Source organism: Mastigoproctus giganteus, chromosome 2 (assembly GCF_048544385.1).
Source record: "Mastigoproctus giganteus isolate SK-2022 chromosome 2, ASM4854438v1, whole genome shotgun sequence".
Lineage (NCBI taxonomy): Eukaryota > Metazoa > Arthropoda > Arachnida > Uropygi > Thelyphonidae > Mastigoproctus > Mastigoproctus giganteus.
The window spans coordinates 228,902,240-228,914,950 of NC_143576.1; the positions used below are offsets into that span (position 1 = coordinate 228,902,240).

General features: G+C 35.9%; 1 protein-coding gene across 1 annotated transcript in view; it reads right to left on the minus strand.

Annotated features, from left to right (window-relative positions):
* Positions 1 to 12,711, minus strand: part of LOC150090216 (ankyrin repeat and FYVE domain-containing protein 1) — a 199,065-nt gene that overhangs the window by 93,715 nt on the left and 92,639 nt on the right. Inside the window, exons 11-12 of the mRNA XM_090369021.1 lie at positions 6,273 to 6,495; positions 2,767 to 3,019 (exon numbers count right to left, since the gene is read on the minus strand). Coding sequence (XP_090225147.1) covers positions 2,767 to 3,019; positions 6,273 to 6,495 — 476 coding nt within the window. The remainder of the gene's footprint in view (positions 1 to 2,766; positions 3,020 to 6,272; positions 6,496 to 12,711) is intronic.

Sequence of the window (12,711 nt, forward strand, 5' to 3'; positions counted from 1 at the left end):
CGATGCTAGCATCCTGCTTTTCTTCTAACTCTCGTATTAATGATCTTGGTAAACAATCTGATACCATTCCAAGTACACTCCACTCAATTCCTTCTGTGGTCTTCTGTCAAAACGTCAGAAGAGGTTTGAAAAATCTTGATGACAAGAAAGCTCCAGGTCCTAATGATATTTCTCTACTTGTTCTCAAAACCTGTGCTCCTGAGCTTACTCCTGTTCTTTGTTGCCTTTTTTTACACTTTGTTATTCCACTGGGGTTTTTCTTTCTACTTAGAAATTTGCTCATATCTGGCTAGTTCCTAAAAAGGGTGACAAATCCCTCCCATTTGATCATTGCCTCATTGCACTTACTTCCTAAAGTAATATTGAAATCCATTAACTGCCAACTCCTAAACTATCTTGAAATCTTCCATCTGATGATTGTTGTTGTTATTTAGTTTTTAGGAGCATTAGCAACTAAGGCCATATTGCTCCGGGATATGCGGTGGTCATTTCCTGACCTTTCCGCATCCTCCATATTTGGTGGTGACAGGCTCGTACCCCGGTCTAATCAAGAAGCGTGTGCTGCGCACTGCTGCTCCTTCCCACCTGGCTACGGAGGCGCCTATCTGATGATTGATCAATATGATCATCAGTGTTGATCCACTGGTGATATACTGGTTTATGTTACCCATCTATAGTCCAATCAATCGAAAAGTTTGGTGAAACTTAAGCAAGTTGCTCTTGACATTCCAAAGGCTTTTGATCACATTTGGAATAAAGGTCTTCTGAATAAGCTTCCATCTTAATCATGCCGAATGTTTTTTTGTAACTGTGCATCCAGTTTTTAATCTGATCTCTCACTGCAGTTGATGATAGATGGTCCTCTGTCTTCTAACTTTTCCACTAATTCTGGTGTTCTCCAAGGTTCAGTCCTTTCTCACACTCTTTTACTCTTATATATTAATGACCTTCTTCCATTGACCAGAAATCCTATCCATAGTTTTGCTGATGATAGCACATTGTATTCAACCTTCCAGTTAGGGAAACCTTGCACTGCACAAACAGCTTCAATTTTTGAAATATCCACTAACAATTCCTTAAATGCTGATCTCTTCAAAAATAACTTAACTAATTTCAATCCTTTTTTAAAGTCAGTCCTGTTTATTAAACTATTGTGCACCATTTGGCAACTTTCATATTGCAGAGTTAATTTCACAACTGGGTTGTCGGTGATTACCGACAAAGGGCCAAATAGCCCTGAAACGGTTGTCTAGATGGCGGTCTCCACTGAGAATAAGTAACAATAGTCTTTTCTATTGGGGAAGCATTACTTATTTGAAGTATAAGGAACAGGCAACTTGCTGTGATGGCATTCACAATACGAAAGTAAATAAAACTATGCCATTTAATCAACTTTGGTTGACTTACTATGTACAGACTTGATGCAATACACTAGCCTGTATGTCTAGTAAGGTTCCACAGCCTGATGACGCTTTCAGTCCTAAATATTTATTGAGTTTTAAACTACTGTACACCGTTTGCCATCTCTCATATTGCGAGTTAATTTCACAACTGGGTTGTCAGTTGTTATACCATCAGGGTAGAGGTATTCACTGAGAATAAGTAACAATAGTCTTCTCTATTGGGGAAGCATTACTTATTCAAAGTATAATAAACTTGGTGTGAAGACATTCACAATATGAGAAGTAAATAAAACTATGCTAATCGCTTGACTCACTATATACAAACTTGATGCAATGCACTAAGTAGCATGTAGACTCAGTCCTGTCATATCTTACAAAAAGGATTCTTCTGCTCCTATGCTTATCTTTGATGACATTCAGATTTCTAGACAAGATTAAATATCTCTATCAAGGATTACTCTGACTTCTAATCTCTCTTGGCATAAACACAACAGAAATATTGCTTCCTCTGCATCTGAACAACTGGGTTTTCTTTTACTCTTGGCATTATTTTTCTTCTAAACAGCTACTCACTCTGTAGCAATCTGAAATCTATTCTACCATGGAATATTGTTCCCCCATTTGGGGCACTGCCCCATAACCTCTCTCTCTCTCTCTCTCAGGCTTCTAAGACTACATTCAAAGGGGGACAGTTAGGTTAATTAATTATCCATCTCTTACAAAGTCCCTCTACCTGTTCTGCTTCTGCAGCACACATTTTCTATAGATACTTCCGTGGGCATGCTGTTCTTTCTTCCTAACTGGCTTCTATAATTCCTCCCCTCTCTTCCAAACCAGTCTGAACACATGCCAAAACCAGTCAGGATCCTTTTACTGTCCAACTTCAAACTCACAGAACCAACTTTTTTTCTTCCTCATTTATTCCGTCAGCTGCTATTTTCTGGAATAACCACCATCCACATGCATTTTCTGCATATTACAATCTACAGAAATTCAAGTACCTTTTGTCATCTTCTTAACCTTCAACCCTTGCACAGCACTAAGTACAATAGATTCTAATACTGTTCATGTTGGGAGTTTTCATAAAAAATAAAATAATAAAATAAAATTTCAAGGTCAACTGGAGTGTAAATTTTTTAAATTTATATTTAAGAGTTATTAAATAAAGTAACTGAATTTAAAAATATCAGTTTGTTTTGGTGCACAGTGCAATCAAAATGGAATTCTAATTTTATTTTCTCAACAAACTTACAACCTTTTTTTTTAATGAAAATATTAAACAGTTTATTTATCGAGTCAGTGTTTATTCGGTTCAACCTTATATTAAAAACCTATAATAAAAAGAAAAGAAAACAATTCATACCGTATCAATAAGTCAGATCCATTATCCAAGAGAAAAAGAGCTCCTTTGGTATTCTGGTTGATGATGGCTTGATGCAAAAGTGTTAAACCCTCAACATTTGTTACATTTATACTTGCTCCACCTGCTAGTAGCTGTTGTGCAACAGTAGTGAGTCCCATCTCAAGAGCCAAACTCAAAGGAGTATGGTCACGTGAATTTTTGATATTGAAGTTTGGAACAATTATTGAAGGTTCCTTGGAATGTTGGGCAAACACTGTTTAAAAAAATAATAATAAAAAAAAAAAAAAAATATATATATATATAAATATATGGTTATTTTTACACATTCATACTGCAGATAGAATATTATCAAGCAAGTATTTTAATGTAAAAAATGGATTGCACTATAATACTTGCCAAATTCAGAGATAAAGAACATAGTGAGTACACCCTTTGCACACAGACAGCATGAAGTACCTCTTGCATAGAGATTTACCATGCAGCCTTTAACACGTATACAAAACATGTTCTCTGTTAATACCTACACTGAGTTGGCTTTACATTAGCAACACTAACCTAATACCTCATGGGGGCCAACATTTGCCTATAATACAGCCCATACACATCTTGGCATGGATCCACAAGGTGTTGCAGGGTGTCTTGAAGTAGAGTGACCCACATATTGCACAATGTGTCCAGTAATTCCTGCACATTCTCAGGTGGATGGCTGTAGTCATCGAATATCCTTTTCCAGTAGATCACAAACATTCTCAACTGTGTTGAGATCAGTTGAGTTGGGTGGCTATGGGAGGTTGGTGAATTCACTGTCACATTCCTGAAACTAGTTAGCATCCTGGCAGATATTGTGGCATAGCATGCTGTCTTACTGATAGACACTGGAGTAATCTGGATACACTGTCATCACAATAACACCACTGCCTTCAGCCTGTCAAACATGAACAGTACATCAAGGTGCCATGGCCTCAGGTTGCTTTCTTCAAATGTGGATACATCCATCTGCACAATAGTAGTAGTAGTTGGAAATGGCTGATATAAGATTGTAGTTTGCACATGTGATTAGATTTTGTTTGTCTGAGAAGAAGAATAGGCCAGTGTCAAGATCTTTCCCCTTTGAAAATGGAATGGGTATTGCTAATGCAAAGCTAACTCGTGTAATTTTAATTCTACTTCATAAATTAAAAATGTAGCTCTTGTGTGCACTCACATGTACACATACATGCATACACACTGTATTGGAGGTTGTGGTGTTTGGATCCGCTAGGTTTTTTGCTATTCACTTGTGGTGCAAAAAAACCTAGCGGATCCAAACACCACAACCTCCAACACAAAGAAAACTACGGAGAAATCCTTCGACACCAGAATAGTCTAAAATTTAAAAAATGTAACAACAAACTTTGCAAGATGTGTCCACAAATGCACAGTGTACACCAACAAAACGACGACAGCGCACCAACTTTCTGCCACACAAAAAAATCATCTACTTAATCACTTGTAAAGCATGCGGAATACAATACATAGGACAAACCAGCACAGAACTGCACATAAGAATAAACCTACACCGATCTCAAATAAAGAAATATGGAGAAAATCCCACAAAAGGCAACAACGCCAACACCGCAGACAAATACACCAATGAAATAGAATTCAAACACTTTCAAAAGCACGAATTCACCAATATATCAATTGCAATCCTAGCCATAATAGAAGATACTGCCAAAAGAGAAAACATGGAGGACATACTTATAATAATATACAAATCCCTATACCCATACGGACTCAATAACAGATTCAATGGCAGAAACTTCACATATACCAACCCCGACCAATGTACATACAATATCTTTCAGCTCAACAAAAACTGGCACAAAAATGGATTAAAGCATAATAAAATTAGACAAGAAAACAATGAAGACGACAAATACCAAACCTAAACGACTTCGAAAAACTTATCACAGAATGGGATACGGACCCCATCAATATTAAAAATATCCACAACACCCTATTTACGCTTAAAATTAGCAAACTTAAAGCGCTATACAGAATTCACCAAAAACTCAATATTCAGAACATATACCTCAAACCATACCCTAGAAGATGTATGCAAATTCAGAATCGGCACTGATTACAAAGACAGATCAAAATAAGAATACTGCACAATCAAATTCCTGAACCGGACATTCGACCATGTTAACATCAGTGACATTATAGATAACACCAAAAAGTTCCTACCTATCAAAAACGTCAGCATAAAAGTTAGAAATAGTTTCGCAAAACCTATAGGCATAACCATATGTAACTACAAAAACACCATCAGCAATATGAACAATGCAGAACAACCTTGCCACTGCCTAAATAAGAAATACAAAAAATACATAGATCCACATCATAACCACATCATCACAGGTGACCTTAGCATTATAGAGGATCACACACTAAAAGAAATCATGAAAAAAGGAACCAAGTTCAGACTCAATAGCCCAACCAATTTAAAAAGCACATGAAAATCTATATACAAGGACCTACTACAATTCGCTTTCAAAACTGCATATAAATATAACACACCTATAGAGGCATTCCAAATATGGATAAACAATACCACAGAAAAAATCATGAACAGATTCCAAGAAGTCTTAACGCCACAAAATTACATTAAACAATATAATTTAAAAAACATTAACCACAAGATGACAGAACTACAAAGCAAATTCGTTATAACACAGACAAGGCCAACAACAACTTTAGTATAATATGCAAAAAGTTTTACATAGACACAATTAAAGAAGAAATGAACCACAGTGAAACATACAAACAAATAAACTCCACACCAAACAGCATCAGCAAAAAAATCATAGCATTGCACAAAAAACTCAAGCTGAAAATAGACACTACAAAATATCCATTCATTTACTGGATCCCAAAGTTTCACAAAACACCCACCAGAAAAAGGTTCATCACATCTGGAAAAAGCAGCTACATAAAACCATCCAGCAGCCTACTGGAAGACAAACTTAAAATTATAACTAGCGAAATAACTAACACCAAAATCATCACCAACAACAAAAAATATCTAGATTACATTCAAAACAAAAACAACAATATCAGAAGCATCTACACCTATGACTTCAAAAACCTCTTCACTAGCATTTCACATGACAATCTAATCAAAGTCCTCATACACTACTTTCAAAACCACCAAAAATATTTGAAATGCAACAAACAATACTGGCACGATCTAATCAATCTCAACGTCAAAAATAACTATATAATTATTATTTATTTATAATTTTTAATTAATTATTATTAATATTTTATTTATTAATTTTTATTCAATAATTTTATTATTATTATTATTAATAATTTTAATTATTAATATTAATTATTTTGTTACAATAGAGATAAAAATGAATGAAAATAATATCCTAGCACTAATATATGTTTAGTTTATAATCATAATCTTCTGTAAAAAATGCATATTTAATATTTAAGTTATGAACCTGTTGACTTACTTTTATGTTCGATTATGGCAAGTATAGTCTCCTCATGCTGACCAAGTATAGCAAGATGCAGAGGTGTCTGTTGATATGTAGTACTATCATCATCTTCCACTACCAAAGCTGCCATAGGATCCAAAGAAGCAGTCTGCACATTAGGATTGGCCCCCTTCTGCAGTAATACCGTACTAAGAGATGCTAAACCATTGTTACATGCAATATGGAGAGGAGTTTCTCCCTAAACAAAGTAAATATGAATTATAATTTAGGCAATATTTTATTCAAACAAATGCATTTAACAATGTACTTCTTTAAGATTCATTAACTGCACCTGAATGTGAATTATATACTTAATTCATCCAGAAAATTGCACTTAGTCTTTAATCTCTAATCGTTACTGTTTAAAATCATACATGCATAGTAGTCATAGTGTGCAAATCTGTGTAGCAAATAAAACTGACTCAAACCACATTTCAGGTCCTAAATGTAACAATAATTCAGTTCTGAAAGACCTCTTGCAAATCGCCTACTATAATCTAAACTGTGATCCAAACTTGTTCCAACTTATACAGTAACTTTCATGGTGAAAGTGAGCAGAACTCTGATAAAATCTAAATACACAATGTCGAAAATAATACATATATCCCACTGATAACAACTATCAAAATAGGTTAGTAAACACAAGATATTTCCTTTTACAAAACCATGCTGTATTTCCCCCTCCCCTCAGAATACCATTTCCATCTAATCACCCTTGTATTGCATTCTTGATCACAGCCTTCATGATTTTCCCTGCTACTAAAGTCAGACTGACTGGTCTGTAGCTACCTTTTACACACTCTCTCTCTCTCTCTCTCTCTCTCTCTCTCTCTCTCTCTCTCTCTCTCTCTCTCTCTCTCTCTCTCTCTCTCCACACACACACACACACACACACACACACACACACACACTGGCACTTTTCCAACCCAAAGGAATCTTTCCCGAGTCGAATTATGCAATCATAATTAATCTTAATGGTTCAATGCACTCTCTCAACACCTCCCACAAAATTAATGAATATATCGATCGACTCTGAGAGGCTTACTTGCTTTTAGGCATAAAAGATTTTCTGATAAACAGTCTTCTGTAATTTCATACTGCTCAGCTTCATTCATTTAGCTTCACCTAGCCACAAAGGGTCTTTCATCTGCAAAGACTAATATGAAGCACTCATTCAAATCATTAGCAGCATCTGCTTTCCCACATCTATTACACAAGGTCTGATCTGATCTGATTTATTCTTTTCTTTTGTATTCATATATATGAAAAGCTCCATGTCCCAATTCTTTGCTCACTTAACCAGTAATTTCTCAAATCAGCCTGTGATAGCCTAACCCTATCTGTGTTACTATTACAGATCAACTTATAGCCATTGTAAGCTTCATTACTTTTCATCACCTTCTCTCTCTCATGCTATCTTTATCTGCTCTATTAAACTGGCCAACTCCTTATTCATCCACCTCAGCATTCTCTTCATATGTTTTCTTAATGATTCATTTGTGGCTTCTGTGAGTACTTCTTTAAAAGATATTTCATAATTCCCACATATTCACCCTCCCTGTGTTATCTGCCCAAGCTTATAGAGGCCATGTAGTATCTTGAACTGGGACAGTCTCCTTTCCTGAAATTAAAACCTAAGTCTTTGTTTTTAATAACTGTTGACCTCTTTTCCCACACCTCAACTTGGAACTACTGATCATTCCTTTCTAAGGGTTCCTGTACTGCCACTTTTATGATGCTATCTAGATTGTGAATGATGATCAGGTCTAGAATATTCTTATCCCTGGTACTTTCCCCAACATGCTGATATAAATAACAAAAAATGTAGTTGATAAAAGGATTTTGTCCCACCACACTGTCAACCTCAACAATCCAGAAAGGTAGTTTAATACAGTGGACAAAAAAAAAAAAAAAAAAAAAAAAAAAAACACACTACCAAATATAATCAATCCTCGTTTTTGTGCTCCATTTCAAATGTGAAAATTCCACAATCATTCATTTGCACCCCTCTCAATGCCTTCTGTATCTAAATCAGATCCACAACCATTTTCAAGCTGTATAACCTATAATATTGTAATCTCTCTCCTTCATATGGCCATTCCCGTTGTTATCTGGACTTAGATAAGTTACCTACCTTTAGTTCTTTCAAGAAACTCGATGTCTTTTCTTAAATCTGTCTCCAAACCTTGGCATATTCCAAATGTAGTCTCACCACTGACATGTATAATGGAACTATAACCTTCTTCTCCCCAGGTGCAAAGCTATGGGAAATAACTGATAAGATCCCCGGTCACCTATTTATGCTGCATTCTAACCTTCACCTCTATGACAACTAGTGTACAAGTTACTCTAGGGTTATTATTTTCCAAATGCAGAAACTTATGTTTGGTAGCATTAAAATAACCGCCATTTCTCTGACCATCTATTAGGCCCATCCAAATTATCCTGAAGAGTACTAATAACGAAGAGTACTTTTAGTACTAAAAGTACTAAAGCCTGACTTGTACTGTTAACCGCTCCCCTGACCATCAACATCATCTGCCAATTTCAACTTTATACCTTTTATTCTCTCATCCATGTCATCCAACATCAGAAATGAGAATGCTCCTAGCACTAACCTTGAGCAACCTTGCATATAACCCTTTGCCTTCAACCATTCCTCAATCCAACTCAAAATCTTGTCTATCACCCTAATACACTTCACCTTATGCAACAATCTTTCAGGCGAAAACATGTTAAATGCTCTGTTAAAGTTCAAATATGTAAAGCCAAAATTGATTCTTGTATCTAACATGTGACCACATTGTACTAATTTATTAGGTTATTCAAACTAGTTTCCCTTTACAAATCTGTGTTGTGATCTATTTAGGATATTATATTTCTCAAGCCAACGTTGTAATTCATCTTTGGCCATAGACTCCAAAACATTCCCTGCCATAAATGTTAAATTTATCAGTCTATAGTCACTCATCTGTCCCCCCCTCCACTTGTGTACTGGTGAGATAGTGGCAGCTCTCTAATCCAAGGGGATTATCCCTGAATCTAGCAATGACTTCATAATTAACCTTAAAGTGTGAAATATTCCTTTGTAGATTCTTTTAATATGACCAGGGATAATTAGTACCTCATCCATTTTCAAGCTCAGTTGTTTTTAAGTTAGACTCTCAACATAATATCAATACCACAAATATTACAGCACATGGGTATATTAGCACAATATCCAAAAGGGACTCTCTACAGTGAAGATTAATAAAAAGTATCTATTCAGTTCATCAGCAACATTTGATGGATTATCTATCTATAACTATGCTATTTCCAATGAGCAAAGGTCCTATCTACAGTGAAACTTCCCTTTAACGGACAGCCATGGGAAACGAAAATGTGTCCGTTAGAGAGAAGTGTCCGCTAACAAGAAGTCTGAGGGAGAAAAAAAAAAAAAAGAAAGAAAGAAAAATCGTTAAACGTTTAATGTAAAATTAAATTAAAATATATACAGATTTTGAACAATATTTTTGTAAATAATATACAATTACATACACAAGAGATAAAGAAAAATCGTTAAACGTTTAATGTAAAATTAAATTAAATTATATACAGATTTTGCACAATATTTTTGTAAATAATATACATACAATTGTGTTATGCATATTATGACTTTATCTTAAGAAAAATACATACAGTAATCACTTATTTTCTTCTGCACCTTCTTCCGGCTGATAATTTTGTTTTCAACATTTGTTTGGAGTGAAGAAACCATCGAAAGTCCTTCAGTATCTTCTTCAGTGGCGAAAAACATTTTTAAACGATTGATTTGTATGAGCGCTTCTTCTATTTTCATCGGTGGTTCATCGTTAATATGTTCTTCGACAGAATGACCTCCTTCCATTTCTTCATCCTCATGAGGAACTTTTGAAAAATATCAATGATAATGTCGTTGATATCTAGAGCACCATCTTCTGTAGTGAGGTTTGAGTCTATATCTTTGTAGCCAGGGTCACTTGTAGCGGAAGTATCGTAGATTATCAATAGATGTTGAAGTTCTTGTTCATCTTGGTGCTCCACATTGCTGTTCACAACTTCAATTTTTGCGTTTGAGAAGCCAGACTTTACAAAACAGTTCACGACAGTTTGTTTTCTAATTGCGTTTACTGAAGAGGAAATCCATTGAATCGTATCTAGGATGCTGATTTTCTTTGTAAGGTCACTCGCACATGTTACATCGTTTGTGTTTGCAATGAGATGCCTTAAAACATGTTTTCTGTAGTGAAGTTTAAATTTTTTTATTATCCCTTGATCCAAGGGCTGACACTCTGCAGATGTGTTTGGGGGCAGAAAAATGATTTGAATGTTGGACAATTCAATGTGCGGGTGAGATGCAGCATTATCCATGAAAAGAATAATTTTTCTGTTTTGATGAATCATGTTTTGGTTAAAGTGACTTATTCATTCGCTCATGATATCTCGTGTCATCCACGCTTTTTTATTAGACTTCCAGTCAACATCCAAAAGATTCAACTTTATGCCCTTGAAACAACGAGGATTTTGTGGGCTTCCTATAACAAGAAGTTGTTCAAAGTCAAGCGTTCCTTAGAAATTTTTCCGCCCTGGCACTTTTAGTTTTTTAGACTCGTGTTTTCAGGAAGAGCTTTAAAAAAACAACCCTGTTTCGTCACAGTTGTAAATATCCTTAGCTTCAAAATCACGACATAAATCTTCCAATTTGACGGTCCACTCTGTTACAACCCCAGTATCAACAGATCCACCTTCACCACTTACGGTTTTCCAAGAAATTTTATGCTGAGTTTTGAACTTGTCTAGCCATCCCACAGAAGCTTTGAACTCATTTACTCCCATAGATTTCGCAACCTCCAAAGCCTTTTCCCTAATAAGTAGGCCCATTAATGGGAATTTTTTTAGCACGTGCGCGACAAATTTGAAGCCCAACAGTTTTCTGGAATGATTTTTGAACCTGATCATTTACGTGTTGCCAAAATTGTTTGAGCAGTTCATTTTTTTTTCTTTAGGATGTCGCTTACCTGCGTCTTCCCGATTTTGAATTTTACAGCGAGATTGCGAACACTATTTTTTTGCCAATCATACGCATTAATGAGTTCGACTATCTTTTAAAGTTAAATGTTTACGAGAAGACATTGTGCACTTCACACGACACTGAACAAAACTGAAAACTGAAACTGAAAAGACGAAAGGCCGACCATATTCCCCCCCCTCCCTGCACACACCGAATTCATCAGAAGTTTTACACGTGCCTTAAAATTCTTGAAAAAGGGTTTAGAACCGCGACGTAAACCTTGATAAAATTCAGAGAATCGGAAATAGAAAATAAACACACGATTGAGGCAATAAGTGGAAGAAACGTTCCTAGAAAAAGGCCGTGAGCTTGCCCGCTGTCCGTTATGGGGAGATCAAATTAAGTGCTAATCTAAATGAAACAGTGCAGATTGCCTGTCCGCGTCCATTACAGAGAATGTCCGCTAGACAGAAGCTGCAAACATATTAAAACCAATGGAGGTGAGTTGGGGAATCCAGTTCAGGAAAACTAGCAGAAAACTGCTAGTTTTCCTGAACTGGGGAGAATGGTAATATAGATCCAAGTTTATCTGATGACATGGTTCAAAGTAAATGCTTGCACTCACCTCAAGAATTCCTGTTTATTGCAGCAACAGCCGATTTGGCAAGACATCCTAAATGTAGCAACATTTCAAAAAATGAATGGGAAAGTAAAGCTAGGATAACAAGCCTAAATAACTGCAAGGGATGTGTCAGAGTAGTAAACTATAGAAGAATACTTAGTCTTAAGTGAATCTACAGTAATGTCAGGAGTGTTGTCAATAAAATGCTGAATTCATGCTCCTGGTTAGGACAAGTAATGCTGACATAATAGGGCTAAGAATCTCTGTGGTGTGTCAATTGGAAGCAAAAGGTATAATGAGAATGAATGCAATCTACAGACCAGAAGATTGTGAAGAGTATGATGAGAGTATGTACATGAAGACAGAATGGGCAAGTAAGTGTGAATGTCAGTTTAACTTCTGTTCCAGGGAAATTAATGGAGGCACTGGTTAAAGAAGCACTGCAGGATCATCTAGATAAGACTTCCGTTATAGCTCGGACACAGCATGGTTTTGTTAAGGGGAAGTCTTGTCTGACCAATTTGATTGGATACTATGATGTAGTCACAAAGGACGTGGATGCAGGGAATAACTTTGATATCATATATTTGGATCTTAGAAAGGCTTTTGATACTGTTGCACATGGAAGACTTCTGCACAAATTGGAGCAGTGTGGCATTGGAGGCAAATTGCTGCTATGGATAAAGGGATGGTTGAGTGGGAGAAGACAGAGAGTGGTAATCAATGGACACTGCTCTTCGTGGACTAATGTTATTAGTGGAGTC